This window comes from Myotis yumanensis, unplaced genomic scaffold (assembly GCF_028538775.1).
Source record: "Myotis yumanensis isolate MYYU_CA2020_CCGP unplaced genomic scaffold, mMyoYum1.0.hap1 SCAF_2, whole genome shotgun sequence".
NCBI classification, from domain to species: Eukaryota; Metazoa; Chordata; class Mammalia; order Chiroptera; family Vespertilionidae; genus Myotis; species Myotis yumanensis.
In genome coordinates, this window is record NW_027223753.1 from 137,626,500 (window position 1) to 137,640,917 (window position 14,418).

Genomic DNA, 14,418 nt, shown 5'->3' on the forward strand with positions numbered 1-14,418 from the left:
CTGTGTCCATAAGTTTTTCTAGAAGGATGAAGAGATTAAGCAAATTTATGAAAACTGTTAAAACAAATTACCTGTTGTTTTTAATAGAACCAGTCATACATGACCACATTAGAACATTTATTTGCCATGTAACCTACTTGAAACAGAGAAAGCCATTAACAGCCATCATAGGTCCAAGAGGACCCATTATTGCATGTCTACATTTCTAACTTTTTTTTCTATTTGCATAGAATTTAGTTGTTTTGTTTCTATTTAGGTAATACTATGTCCTTATTTTAATAGTTACGTAAACATGTGCCCAAAATTGAAAGATTAAATTATAAATCTCAGACTTAGTACGACATTTATTATCCATTAAAATTTAGGGACAGTTCTTAACATTTTTGTTGCCCAATCAAGCTGTATGTGTCATGTCAGTCTTTGTTTTATTTAAGCAATGTTTGTAGTAAAACTGATTTTCAAACATATCATGGCTCCCTACCTCTTATCTAGACAGAGAAAGCCATTAACAGCCATCATAGGTCCAAGAGGACCCATTATTGCATGTCTACATTTCTAACTTTTTTTTTCTATTTGCATAGAATTTAGTTGTTTTGTTTCTATTTAGGTAATACTATGTCCTTATTTTAATAGTTACATAAACATGTGCCCCAAATTGAAAGATTAAGTTATAAATCTCAGACTTAGTATGATCTTTATTATCCATTAAAATTTAAGGACAGTTCTTAACTTTTTGTTGCCCAATCAAGCTGTCTTATGAGACTTTGATTATAATTACTAATCTTTACTTATTTAATTTAAAAGTATTTTTGTTTTCAAATAATCTTCTATGATGAAAGAAGATATAAGAGGAGTATATATGACAAAAATCTCAAAGTAAAAAGGCAAATATCTAACAAGTTGTGGAAAATCTAGAGCCATGTTTTGATCTCTAATAGCATCCAGAACTATAGATAATGTAGTTATGTAATAACCCAAGAATTTCTTCCTTCAGTTTCCAAACCATCACAGCGGAAAGGTCGTCCATGTCACAGACCAAAAACCACACCAGGTCCTGAAACACCTGAGTCCAAACCAGGTAAACACGTATTCCTGGTTTAGAGTCCCAGCAGCCTAATTGAGCAAGATCTCAGGAGTAATATTTGGAGCAGGGAAAAGCAGATTAAGAGAGAGTGGAGCCTTGAAATCACCATAATACGTGGATGAGTAGGAAGATGGGGAGGAATAAAATCAGAAAGAGTGGGTAAAAATAGAGACTAACCAAAAGAAAAAGTCTAACCACAATACTAGTATAGAGGATGCCTGACTTCAGGGTGGTAGTCAAAGATTTCCTGGATCTAGATCGGTCCGTAGACTTTCATGGTGGTGTTCCTTAGGCACCTGATGGAGCCGTTGAGATTCAACTCAGTAGACAGAAAACTCTTCTTTGCACATGAAGGCTTGCTCTTTCTTTGCTTAGAATAGAGGGATGCACTGTTTGATTCGTCATGAGGAGGCCTCAGTGTCTTTCCGAAGATAAGTTCTTAGCAATACCCACACATCCCACTTTGGCTTATTCATTAGATAATCAAAGAAGGGGGAATAAGAAAATAAGTACCTGACTTGATATAACCAAATTTAACAAAAATATTTAACAGTTTTTAGAAGATGCTATATAGTTCTAGAAACTGTATTATACTAGTAAGATTCATTTTGAATCAAATGTTGCATTTTCTTTCATTTAAGACAATCATTTGGTTTACTTTTAATACTTTTGGTCAGTTTCTACTGCAGACTTTGAACCAGTAACATTCAGCACTGATGCTTGGGTGACAACACAAGGTAATAACACATTGTGATCCTCCCTCAATGCTTTTCCTTCCCATTGTCAGGCTCATTTCAACAACGTGGTAGCTACAGGTTCTTTTGTTTCTTAAAGCTGCATTGGCATTCTTTCTTGTCACTCTTTTATATTCTTCATCTTAAACGTATTGAAGATTTTGATTCTTAAAACAAGTTATACCTTGTTTCTCAGAGAGCCATGCATGAACCTAACTCAAGTCATCTGTTATGCATATAACCATCTGAAATTGTTTTATCATTTTGTGTGTTTTTTTCACCAATGTTTTGTTAAAGCTGGTTTAAAATCAATTATTTTGAATCTAACAACTATTATGGTGTCCAGGAGTTTCTTTGTGGATCTAAAGATCTACTTTTTAAAAAACTATGTGATATTTGTTCTTTGATAGACATTTTTGTTGATTACTGGTCTTATTTAGTAAAATGTCAAAGTTTGTATTTGGGTATCACCACCACAATAACATTTTAGCAGTGGTTCTTACCTTTTTATTCAGCAGAAGAGTCATAAAAATGATTCTTCACTTCTTGAGTTAATAACTTAATTTTATATATGGCTTGTTTCCAATGAATTTCCAATTTTAAAAGACTAAATACTATTATTATAATAAGGGTGAAATTTTTAAATTAAAAAATTAAAAAGAAACGTTTCCTAAAGTATGAGAAAATCTAATAAGTTTTAGGAAATTGAGAGCCACGCATCATGCTAACCATAACTTCTGAACTACAGACTCCATAGTAACTGAAGGTTTTCTTTCTTCAGCTCCTAAGCCATCAAAACGGACCCGTCGTCCACGTCCTAAACCTAAAACCACACCAACTACTGAGGCACCTCAAACCAAACTGGGTAAATGTGGGTTTCTGGTTAAGGGACTGAGTCCTTGCAGCTTTGGGGAGCCTAGGGTTGATGTCCATGGGTGGGAGTGATAGCCCGTGTGAGCCTTCTGTGGGTGAAGGCACAAGATGATCTGCTGCTGCTCCCACTGTTGAGTTAGCAAAGGAAATCATGGTTGGGGGAGACCTGTGTGGCAGCTGAATTCCTTGTTCTTCCTGCATAAATATCTTCTCTTTTAATAGATACTTTATTTACTTTTCCTTATTATATTATATTCTTCTATTAAAGATAAAATATTTTAAATAGAACCAAGCATTTTTAATTGAAGAACCAAACATTAAGTGCCTTTCATCCCTCTAGAGTCACATCAACAGCTGTGAGGATATCACAAAAGTAGGCAGCTTGTTTTTATTTCTTGTCCATGGCATAGTCAAAGTCAAAACCTACCCCAATATGAAACATTCAGAGATTGAACCAAGGCAGCATGTCTGTGCAAATCTAGCTTGTTCTTTCTGCAGAGGCTCTGAACATCTGCAGAGAAAGAGAGAAGTCTGTGAAAGACAGGAGTAAGGAGTTAGAAACAAGTTGGGTCTTAAAATCATGAAAATGAACAGGCAGAATAAAGGGGGTACAGAGGCCAACCAGAGGCATGGGCTTCTGGAAAAAGGGGGCCCTGCTTCTAAATGGTGATGATAGTGCTGTGTTTGGAAGGGTCCACAAGAGTAGTAAAAGAAAAATCCTTGAAGTTATGACTTAGAAGTTTGAATCTGACCCTACAAGTATCATAGGATACCACATTTTTGTGATCAGAGATGTGCTCTATTGGGCACCACACACTGAGTGAATGTGCCTTATTCTGATTTTTTGGGTGCCTAAACTAAGTTTGAGCCTATTTCCAAATTTGAGTTTTCAATGAGATGAACATGGTTCACTTTGCTTTATTCTTTATTCTTCTTCCAGACATAAATGCTATTTATTATATGATTCTTTAAACATGCTATTTTCTTAAAGCTTCCACAGATATACCAACAAGTGCCAGAATAGTTACCTAAATATATCTATATATATAAAAACCTAAGCAACCATTCAACCATTTGACCATTCAACCATCAGGAGGCAGACACTCAACTCACTGACCACCAGGGGGCAGATGTTCAACACACAGGCATGGAAACATGGAATAGACTGATAAATCTCAGAGGAAAGGGGAAGGGGGAGGGCAGGAAGAGATTAACCAAAGATCTTATATGCATACTAGAGGCCCGATGCACAGATTCATGCACCGGTGGGGTCCCTCAGCCTGGCCTGCCCAGATCAGGCCAAAATCAGCATCCGAGGGGTCCCAGATTGTGAGAGGGCACAGGCCAGGCCAAGGGACCCCACCAGTGCACGAATCCGTGCACCAGGCCTCCAGTATTTAATAAAATGTTTAAACAAGTTTCTAAGAGCAATAGTTAGAATTAGGTACTTACAAGTATCATGTTGACTTTATTGAGATACTTACTAGATTTGTGTTATGCTATGACTGACTATCTCATAAAAGAACATTTTCCTGGCTATAGGATGGCTGAGCCTTTAAATAACAAGTATTTAATTTTAGAAAAACATTTAAAACTGCTGTACACCTCTTAAAGCAGTATTATATGTGTAAGATTTAATTTGCTGACTTTCACAAGTGTTTATTTCATTGCTTTTTGATTAGTTCCTATTACAGATCTTGAGCCTGGTACTCCTAGAACTGAAGCTCCAGAAATCATAGGTAATGAGAATGTGTGTCCTTCAAATAGTGCTTTTCCTACTCATTGTCATACCATTGTAGTAACAGGTTCTCCATCTTAAAACCATCTCAACATCTGTCGTTAATCCATTAGTCTTCATCTTGAAATTATGCTAAGCTCTATGTCAAGCTATCTGTTGGATTTACGAGAACTGTGCATAAACTAATTTCAGGACATCAAACTGCCATGTAACTTCTCAACATTGTGTCACATGATCATGTGCATTTCTCTTTCAAGCTTCATTTCAAGCATGAATTTCCATCCATTCCTTACTTACACTGCTCATGTCACATCAATTCTGGAAATACCACATTTCTTTGCTCATATTATTTTTATTATATCTTATTGTATTAGTGTCTCTGTGATTATACTGGTGGATATATTATTTCAATGAATAATATTTTTAGTTAATTGTTAAGATTTTAAATGTGCTAAGTCTTGAAAGTTTAAATGACAAGCTTATATGACAGAGTAGACTGACTCTTCTGACAGGGTTTAAAAATGTTTCTTAACTTATTGAATCAAGGACCACTTTAAAATTTTGATGAGCACAGTCCATTTAGTATGCATTGATCCTTATGTTTTCAAACATATGAACTCATAATTGTACTGTGGTTATTTAAGTACTAGACAAAAATAATAGGCACTTATGTCAACTTGTACAGAGGGCAAGTAGACTGATAAAGGCTTTTCCCAGTAGAGTTAGAAAAGTATATATTGTACAAATGTGCAACAAATCTTGTCCAGGAGAGTTTTCCATATTAGCAAGAGTCGTATAATCAAACATCTTGTTAACCATAGTATTTAGTGGAGTACAATGCTATATCTAAGGAGACTAATGGGTACTTGGCCATTTGGTCAAACCTGCAAAGAACAAGTGTCTCTTTTCTCTCAGTTCTGAAGTTTAAAAATTGACCTCTGAAATTAGTCATCAAAAGAAAATTTTAAAATTTCTTTGGCTTATTCTATTATTTTTGGCCAGTTCTTCCCATAGTCCTTCAACCTGTTACTCTTACATTACATGATGATATTCTGTGTTTCTTATCAACTTTTCTGCCCATTGTCAACCTATTTAATCATCATCATTATCAAATTTTCATCAGCTTCAAAGAACTGTCTTGTCATCCTCTGCTGTCTTTCGACTTTATTTTTCTTCTTCTTAAAAGTATTGCAGATTCGCCCTAGCTGGGTTTGCTCAGTGGATAGAGTGTTGGCCTGTGGACCAAAGGGTCCAAGGTTTGATTCCAGTCAAGAGCATGTACCTCAGTTGCAGGCTTCTCCCTGTCCTAGGCCCTGGTCAGGGCTCATGCTGGAGGCAACCGATTGATGTGTTTCATATCTATGCTTCTCACTGTCTTTCCCTCTCTCTTCCACTCTCCCTAAAAGTCAATGGGAAGATATCCTCGGGCAAGGATTAACAAAAAAAAAAAGTATTGCAGACTCTTAAAAGAAGTTACCTATTTTAAAAGCTATTCATGGACCTAGATTAGAATGTTTGTGTTATTTGAATTTTTTGTCTAAACAGTGCTCACATATAAAGCTAAGTTTCAAATGCAGTGGGTAATGTCTGTATCTTCTCTAGACTAAACTAAACATAACAATTGGTATAGTGCCATGGATTCCTTGGCATATTTAAATTTCTTGGTGTGAATTTAAGACCACACAACCTACAGTTTGGCTATAGTCCTTACCTTTTTTCGAAGTTAAGACTCTTCACTCCTTGACTTAATTTTATGTATTTTATCTCTCAAGATTCTTTAGTAATTAAAAGAAATTAACAAAATAGGAGAAAATATTTTAATCTTAAAGTTATATAGCTTAAATTTCAAGGAAATATAACATATTTTAGAAAATCAAGAGCCTTATTTTCAAAACCACCTTCACTAGAGTAATTTAAAATTTCTTCCTTCAGTTCCTAAAACACCACAATGATCTCAAACAGATTTTCCAAAGCAAGCTTTCATATTAATTAAGAGTCAGAAAATCAAACACCTTGGAAAACCTCATGTTGACAATAATAAGATGTTTAACTGAGTTCAAGAGTTGTGACTACTTTCTGCAATGAATTATTCCTAGCTACAGTTTGACCAAAACTTCAAAAAGAAACTATTTACTTATTGTCCATTCAAAGGTTTAAAAAAATTGTTTGTCATTTGAAACTAATGTTTTGAAGGAAAAATTAAGGCTTTCTATGTGTGTTTAAACTTTCTCATTTTCATGTTGTTGCTTTTGGTTAGTTCCCACTACAGACTTTGAACATGTTATTCATAGTTCTGAGGCTCCAGGAACATTAGGTAACAATTTTTATTACCTCATTAAACATATTCTTGCTCATTAAAACCCATGCCATCACTGTCACAGCCAGAGTTGCTCTTGCTTTCTTAGACTACTATTGATTGTCATTCCATTTCATACTTCATAATATAAGTAGTCAGGATTCTTTATTCCAGTGTTACCTATTGTTTTTAACAAATGTCCTTGGATCCAGTTGAGGAAATCTATCTGGTATGAAACCCTCTTTAAAATTTTATTATATGATTCAGTGAAGAGTCTGAAGATCAAATTGCTCTCCTTCTATTTGGTATTTAAATCTATAAAACAATGTCATCTAAGTAACATGAACTTTCTCTGAGCAACTTTACTTTCTAAAAGGTCTGTTTGATATTCTCATTACTCTTTTCCTATTTTAAGGAATGAGGATTCCTTATTGTATTAAATTATCAAAAAATGTTCCCTCCTGGAAGTGCCAATTCTAATAAATATGTTACAGGCTCTGCAACCTTTGATGAATTTGGCTATTCCTTATTTTCCACCACAGTATAGCAATTGTTCTTAATCTAAGTAGAAATTTCTCTGAGTATCTAATTATGCGTATTAATATTTATTCCTTTAATCAATAAATTTTATGTATTAAATTGGACTCTAAAGGACCTCCAGTGATGATAAGGAACAAATTATGTTAGTATAATAAATTTTTTCACACTTCGGAAATAAACTCAAGAAACTGTCTAATATGTTTTAGAAAACATAGGTCCTATGTATAATGTTGGTGGTTGTTTCTAGACCTTCAAACACTATAATAACCAAGATCTTCTTTCTTTAATTCTAAAACAATGGGAGGGGGGGGAAATCTTCCTCTCAAACTTGCATCTTCCTGAAGCTTCTCCATTAAAAACAAGGAAATCTATGGTTTCTGGTTTAAGAGTCCTTCCAGCCCATTGCAGTCGGGCCCCAGGAGTGACAAATAGGTGTCTTGCTAACTTGCACTTCTCACCTCTATGCCTTCTAAATATGAAGGTGAAAATAATGGTTAGCATGTCTACAACTGCAGGGTTGACCAGAAGGCTCATGGTTGGGAGACCTATGTGGTAGCCAAATTCATCCTGGCCCTGCATAAAGATTGTCTCCGACAAAGGATGTATCTTATTCAATTTTCTTACTATTCCATTTCATTCATCTTTTTTTTTTTAAGTGCTGCTTCTTTGGTTTATGTAAACAAATATTTCCTTAGCCTATGTGCTCTCAGCACCATATTAGCAGTTGAGTGGGGTGGGGTGGGGAGCTGAACAGAGATGGAGATCAAAATAAGAGAGTGTTTTACCTTTTGAACAGATGATAATATAATTATGGGAAAAAACCTGTTCTTGAGTTTTTTTTAGATATTAAGACAATTTGCTTATACAAAAGCAGCTTGTTTAATTGAGTGGTAAAAATATGCAGAGGAAATATTTAAATGAGTCACGGATCTATGTTAAAAAATAGTTGGACTTTGAAATAACCTTAGGATTTGAATTAGTAGATGGAAGGGAGGGAACAGCAAAAATAAAACAAAAAGTCTCACCCCCTACTGAGGGTACCCAAAAGGACAGTCAAACTGAAACATAGAACAAAACACTGTTAGGTGATACTGAGCATTATGTTAATGATACTATTATGAAATCAGCTGTAGGAAGCTCTTAAAAGCCCTTGTGGGAATTCAGATTCAGATGCAATAATTAATGATAACCTGATTTTTTTCAAATAGGCTCTTGCTTTTTCTAGAAGGATGCTTTAGGTCAGGGGTCAGCAAAAATTCTTATGTGAAGAATTAGTGAATATTTTAGACTTTGCAGGCCATTCAGCCTCTGTCACAACTACTCAATTCTGCAATTTAGCCTGAAGGCAACCAAAACCAACATGTAAATGATATGTAAATATGCCTTGAATTATCTTAGTTTGTGGATGTGTCTTTGTTCCCATAAAACTTTATTTGAATTTCATACCTCTTTTACATGTTATGAAATATTACTGTTCTTTTAAATATTTTCCATCCTTTAACAATGTACAAAACATTCTTAGCTCACAGGCCAAGCAGAGGAGGACCATAGTTTGCCAATTTCTGCTTTAAATAATGCATAGTCTGCATGAGCTCTCCATCATCCTACTATTTTGAGGGTCTATGCATTTCAGTTCATTGCTACCCTTGTCTAAAACCTATGAAATAAATTATACATAATTGACAACTTAGATCCTCTTCTTTCAGCTCCTACTGATCTTCAAACTCTTATTTTGAGACCAGTGACATCACCAAGTCTAGAAATGACACAAAGTCAACCTGGTAAATAGATTATTTTATTTATCTGGATGTACTGTGAGCTTCAAGGGATAAACTTCAAGGGTTGTATTTCCAAATATGAAAAAAACAAAACAAAAGAATGCACAACTCTCTCTGCATATTGTATGATGCTCTTTCCATGATTGTATATTGGTGTTAACTTGGTAATGCATTAAGTTTATGTTATGTTACTCAACAGTGTAGAAAAACTTACCTTTACTTCACTGTTTGCTCTGTTTCATTTTAGATAATAATCATGTATCTGATTAAGTAATCCACAAAACCTCTTAAAAGAACTGATTTTATTCTTTATCCTTAGTTTTCACTAACAGCTATGAATTTGTGGTACGGTTTAGCAGTAAGCTTGATTCTGTTCTGCCACGTGAAAAGAATGCTAGTTCCATTGTGACCATCAAGGAAGGAGAAAGTTCTCCCTTCAGAAAAGATAAAAAAACTTTACTTATACAATATAAACCTGAACTTATTGCCTTCAAAATTGAAAACTAAATTTTTAAAACATCTTTAGCAATGCTGTTGTTACACCCTAACATTTATCTTGAAACATTGGATCTTATTTTTTATAGCATAGGATAGTAATCTTATTCATCTCCTTTGTGCATCTTTGAATTAGCTAATGGCATTTGAGTACTCATGTTGGCAGTACAAGGTATGGTTGCTATTGGTAACATACAACATTTATACAATTGTGAGTTCAATTCAGTTATCAGAGCTTCTTTTGGTTTTAGTAATAATGTATTATCATATCGGCTAGAATGGAGCAGTTATAGGTGCAAGGCACTTTTCTAAATAGTTTGTATTCACCCATTCAATGTTTACAACAACCCATAGTGATCAATTGTATCATCCTGTGTTGTTTTTTACTAGTTTCTGAAGGCCTGGAATTTGTTACATTTAGCACTGAGTCATCAGAGGGAGCTAGAGGTAAAAATGTTTCCTAATTGGAAGTCAGGTATATGTGCTTTCTCCATCTCATTGTGGAAGTCCTCTTTGAATGCCCTCATGCTTTGTGACATTTCATAGCTCTTCACACCTTGTCTGTGCTCATCTAGTGAGTCTTGAAAGTCAAACATTATATAGAGAACAGTGTGCTGATTTCTGCTCTACTGCTATGCAAGTTTCACAATTTCCTTATTTAGTTCTCTCAGTCGGAATGCAAATTTTACATTTTTATGTCCTGATCACTCTTTCAATATAAATATGCACAATATACTATTTTTCATTTTAATATCATTTGTAGTATTCATCCTCATGCTTCCCAACGACTCAATCTGTTATCTTTTTTCACTAGAATTGTTTAAAAAAATGTAAGGAAGTGAAACAAGCTGCTTTGCTCCAGGTAGAAACTGCTGTAGTGTGTGTGAGTGTGTGTGTGTGTGTGTGTGTGTGTGTGTGTGTGTGGTGTGTGTGGTGTGTGTGTGTGTGTGGTGTGTGTGTGTGGTGTGTGTGTGTGTGGTGTGTGTGTGTGGTGTGTGTGTATGTGGTGTGTGTGTGTGGTGTGTGTGTGTGTGGTGTGTGTGGTGTGTGTGTGTGTGTGGTGTGTGTGTGGTGTGTGTGTGTTTTCCCACATTGCCTTTATTTCCTGCTTTCATTCTGCCATCTTAAATTGTAGTCATCTTCATAAATCATCTAAATGTTATTATCACAGATGTATCTAGTAACCTTTGTTTTCACATTAAGCAATATTCCATTACAGAGTGCTATGGGCTGCCCACCACTAACCAGACATTCCCTGTTTCCTCCCTAGCATCAGCCGAGACAGATTATGTAGATCCCACTTCCAAAGCACCACTCAGGCCAGAGGAGCCAAAGACTGAAGGTGGTAAAGGTTTTCATGCTTTGATTCGTTTAATTAAACAATATTTAGTTCATGTATATTATGTCCATGGAACATGGAAGTTCAAGCTGCTGTACTTGTTCTTCAATTGAATAGATTTGAAGAGCTATAGCTTCCAAACTTCTTGGATTCTTAACATGATAATAGGCTCTCTGAATACAGAAATAGATTTCAGTTTCTCTGCAGTATCTAAATATTGAGGCATAAAAACAATTGACAACCAGTTAATAACAGTTAAAACATAAATATTAGTTGGAGGGTTAGTTTCATAGGATAGAATTTCCACTCTTGGTTCTGTTTTTTCTTGTCTAAATTCATTGTCCTATCTGTAAAAATACGATGCAAAATCTTAAGAGAATGAGATGTGTTGATATTAAAGAAAAATACTTGACTATAGCTGGACGTCTGACAATTTTTAAAACTGTTCTCCTTTTTTTGATACAGTTGTGGAATCTATTACAAATGTGTCTGAACCACCCGAAACCGCGTTCGGTAATGACATACCTAAGCAGCTTTTGTCCTCATTGCCACCATCATCTGAGAACCTCAGGTTCTCTCTCATTGTGAATTCATGTTGCAACATCATTTCTAGATTCTTCTATTTATAACCATTGTCCAAGAAGTCTCTTTGTTCATTCAGTTTTGTATTGAGACCTGGTCTCTGTCTCTACGTTAAGTCAGCGAAACTATCAAATCTAAAGCGTCTTTTCCCTAACATTGCATATTCTGCCAGCTTGATGTTGTGTTGAATATTTCAGATAATGTATTTTGTGTAACGATCCATTCATACTTTCTACCCTGGCAACACATTTTCCATTAACACTCATTCCATCATGTTCATTTGCATGTTTGATGTTTTCTCCGTTATTTAAGTGAAAGTCAATGCTTCTTGAATTGGCTTAGCTTTATTTATCACTTTTTTTATTACTTTGTTTTTCCTTTTATGGTTACTACAGAATATATCTTCCTAGCATTGTTGAGGAGGTACTAGGGTGAAGGGAAAATTTTAAAATTAAGGACATTACTTACTTTGAACGTATTTTTATAACCTGTCATCTCCAAGCATTTTTTTAAACTAAGGCATTATGAAGAAAGAGGAATGCTATTTTTGCTGCAGAGTTGCAGTTTCTTTTAAAAAAAAAAAAAAAAGTCTACTTGTTACCATCATTTCTGTCATCTGTACTCAAGGTGTGCGAAGCACCATGGTAACCTCGGTTATTCTCCTTTAATGAGCATAGAAGCATCAACTCTGCCTTCCCAAACTGTAATCCTACTCAGACTGGACCGGGTAAATACATTATTTTGTACTTGATGTAGAAGGTGAGTGTTTGCAGAATGTAAGAATGGAAAGGTAACAAGGGCACTGCTTGACGTTGGAAGCCCCACCTTCATCACTCAGCTCACAGTTGTCACTGCCCCTCTTCTCATCTATCCATCACTTGTAGCCGTCACGTGTTGTGAATAGTCTTTACAATATGGCTGAAAAACACCTTTCAGCTGCTGTGCAAGTGTTTAACATGGGAAATAGTAATGTTTCTGGGGAAGACCACTTATATTCCATTTAAATATAAATAGATATCCTAATGTTAGTACTTAATCATCTTGACTAGTTTTACAAGTTCTGTGGTCATGTATTAACAGAAACAAGTTTCACCACACAATCCAGATAAAAGGTATTACTGGCCTGTCACCTTGTCATTATCCGGTCCTTTACTTCTTTCCACTCCTTCCTGCAGTGGTTTGACCATTTCACTGCATGCAAATAAGAGAAGCTGAAATCAAACCAGTGACTTTGAAAAATCATAAAAGGTTTACTTGATGGTGGAGTTGGAAATTAAGGAAAACAAGTCATTAACATCAATAACTAAATATGCTTCCGATTATAAGGAAAAGCCCTCTCAATATTTATAGACTCTCTTGGAATAGGAGTTTATTACAAATAAGTTCAAACTTGTGTTTTGATTGCCATCTGACTTTTTATATGGCTCTATTTCCAAAGATAGAGCTATTTATTTTACTCATTGTTCACAGAAACATCCTATGAAATATTGAATCTGTGTCAGTTATCTCAAGCTTTTTGAAGTTTATTGTTTTTAATAGCTGTAATAATTAAATTATTGAAATGTTTAAATGTGAATACTATTAGTGATTCTTATCTCTTTCTGAATCATTTTTGTGGCATTGCCTCATGATATGCCTTTACCTGCAAACTATTTTTCCTATTCCCTGGAGGAAGCAAGTAGCCTGTCAGGAACCTCAGCAAGCAAGGAAGTTGGGAGTCGGGAAATCATAAAGCTGAAAGAAGCTCTAGAATCAGAGAATCTTAGAATTGGAAGGGCTCTTTAAAAATTCTGTACCTTTGCATGCATATTAGCATAACCAATGAACACAGACACTGGGGTGGTGGGGGCTTGTCCAGGGTGGGAATGGTTTGGTGGGGCAGTGGGGGTCAGCTGGGGAAAAAGGAGACATATGTAAAACTTTAGTCAGCAGTTCTCAACCTGTGGGTCGCGACCCCTTTGGCGGTCGAACGACCCTTTCACAGGGGTCGCCTAAGACCATCCTGCATATCAGATATTTACATGATGAGTCATAACAGTAGCAACATTACAGTTATGAAGTAGCAACGAAAATAATTTTATGGTTGGGTCACAACATGAGGAACTGTATTTAAAGGGCCAGAAGGTTGAGAACCACTGCTTCAGATGAATAAATAAATAAATAAAAATAAATAATCTGTACCTTTTGATGGAGATCCTGCGGCTGTCACCCAGCGATCAGCAAAGGGAGCTCTAACACTCCAGGTTACAGGCTCCTAAACGAGTGTAAACTCCAACATATCCTGGTGTTTATCTCTCTACAGGCAAGAAGATTCCACTAAAACCATTGCATGCCTTGCATATTTTGACTTAGTTTCCTGAGGAAATCTCTGCAGACTCTAGAAACTTCTAGTATCTAATAGTTCTTATTTTCAGCAATCTTTTTGTAAGGTACCTGGAACTCCCTGACCTTGGAAAACATTTTGTTTATTCTTACCCTCTTACACCAGATACACTTTAGTCCAACTAAATGAGATGTTTCCACAAACTGCAACCTTGCATTTGATAATTCCTTTTCCCCAGCAGCATAGGCTGTTCATCTCCTTGGTGAAGAAATAATTGGTTTTTATACCGAGTGTCCTAGAACGCCTTTGGGAATTGCCCAGCGAAGGAATGGCTTTCTTCAGTAATCTTTTGTTTTAATTTCTGTTCAATTTCTCTTCCTCAGTATGACCAATAAAAATTATTTTCTTTAATAAGATTAATTTTTCCATCAGCACTTGCTACTAAAATACATTCATTTTTTCTAGGTATATTTGGAATGTGACATGCTAACTTTTTTTTTTAAAGAAATTTTATCTATTTGCACTCAAAATATGTATTATACTGGGATAATCTGATAAAATGGTAAATGTGTAAGGATGAATACTTGTTATTATGAAATTTATTTTAACCTGTTTAAAAGGTACTTAAAGTAGATG

General features: G+C 35.3%; 1 protein-coding gene across 8 annotated transcripts in view; it reads left to right on the plus strand.

Moving 5' to 3' along the window:
• Positions 1-14,418, plus strand: part of ABI3BP (ABI family member 3 binding protein) — a 260,392-nt gene that overhangs the window by 168,078 nt on the left and 77,896 nt on the right. For 3 of the 8 annotated variants that reach the window (XM_070406074.1, XM_070406067.1, XM_070406068.1), the window contains 9 exons: positions 995-1,078; positions 1,762-1,821; positions 2,600-2,683; positions 4,374-4,430; positions 6,687-6,743; positions 8,972-9,046; positions 9,929-9,985; positions 10,809-10,880; positions 11,343-11,390. The exons of 4 other annotated variants lie outside the window; for them this stretch is intronic. In XM_070406074.1, the coding sequence (XP_070262175.1) occupies positions 995-1,078; positions 1,762-1,821; positions 2,600-2,683; positions 4,374-4,430; positions 6,687-6,743; positions 8,972-9,046; positions 9,929-9,985; positions 10,809-10,880; positions 11,343-11,390 (594 nt within the window). The remainder of the gene's footprint in view (positions 1-994; positions 1,079-1,761; positions 1,822-2,599; positions 2,684-4,373; positions 4,431-6,686; positions 6,744-8,971; positions 9,047-9,928; positions 9,986-10,808; positions 10,881-11,342; positions 11,391-14,418) is intronic. One more of the 8 variants, XM_070406069.1, reaches the window with a different exon arrangement.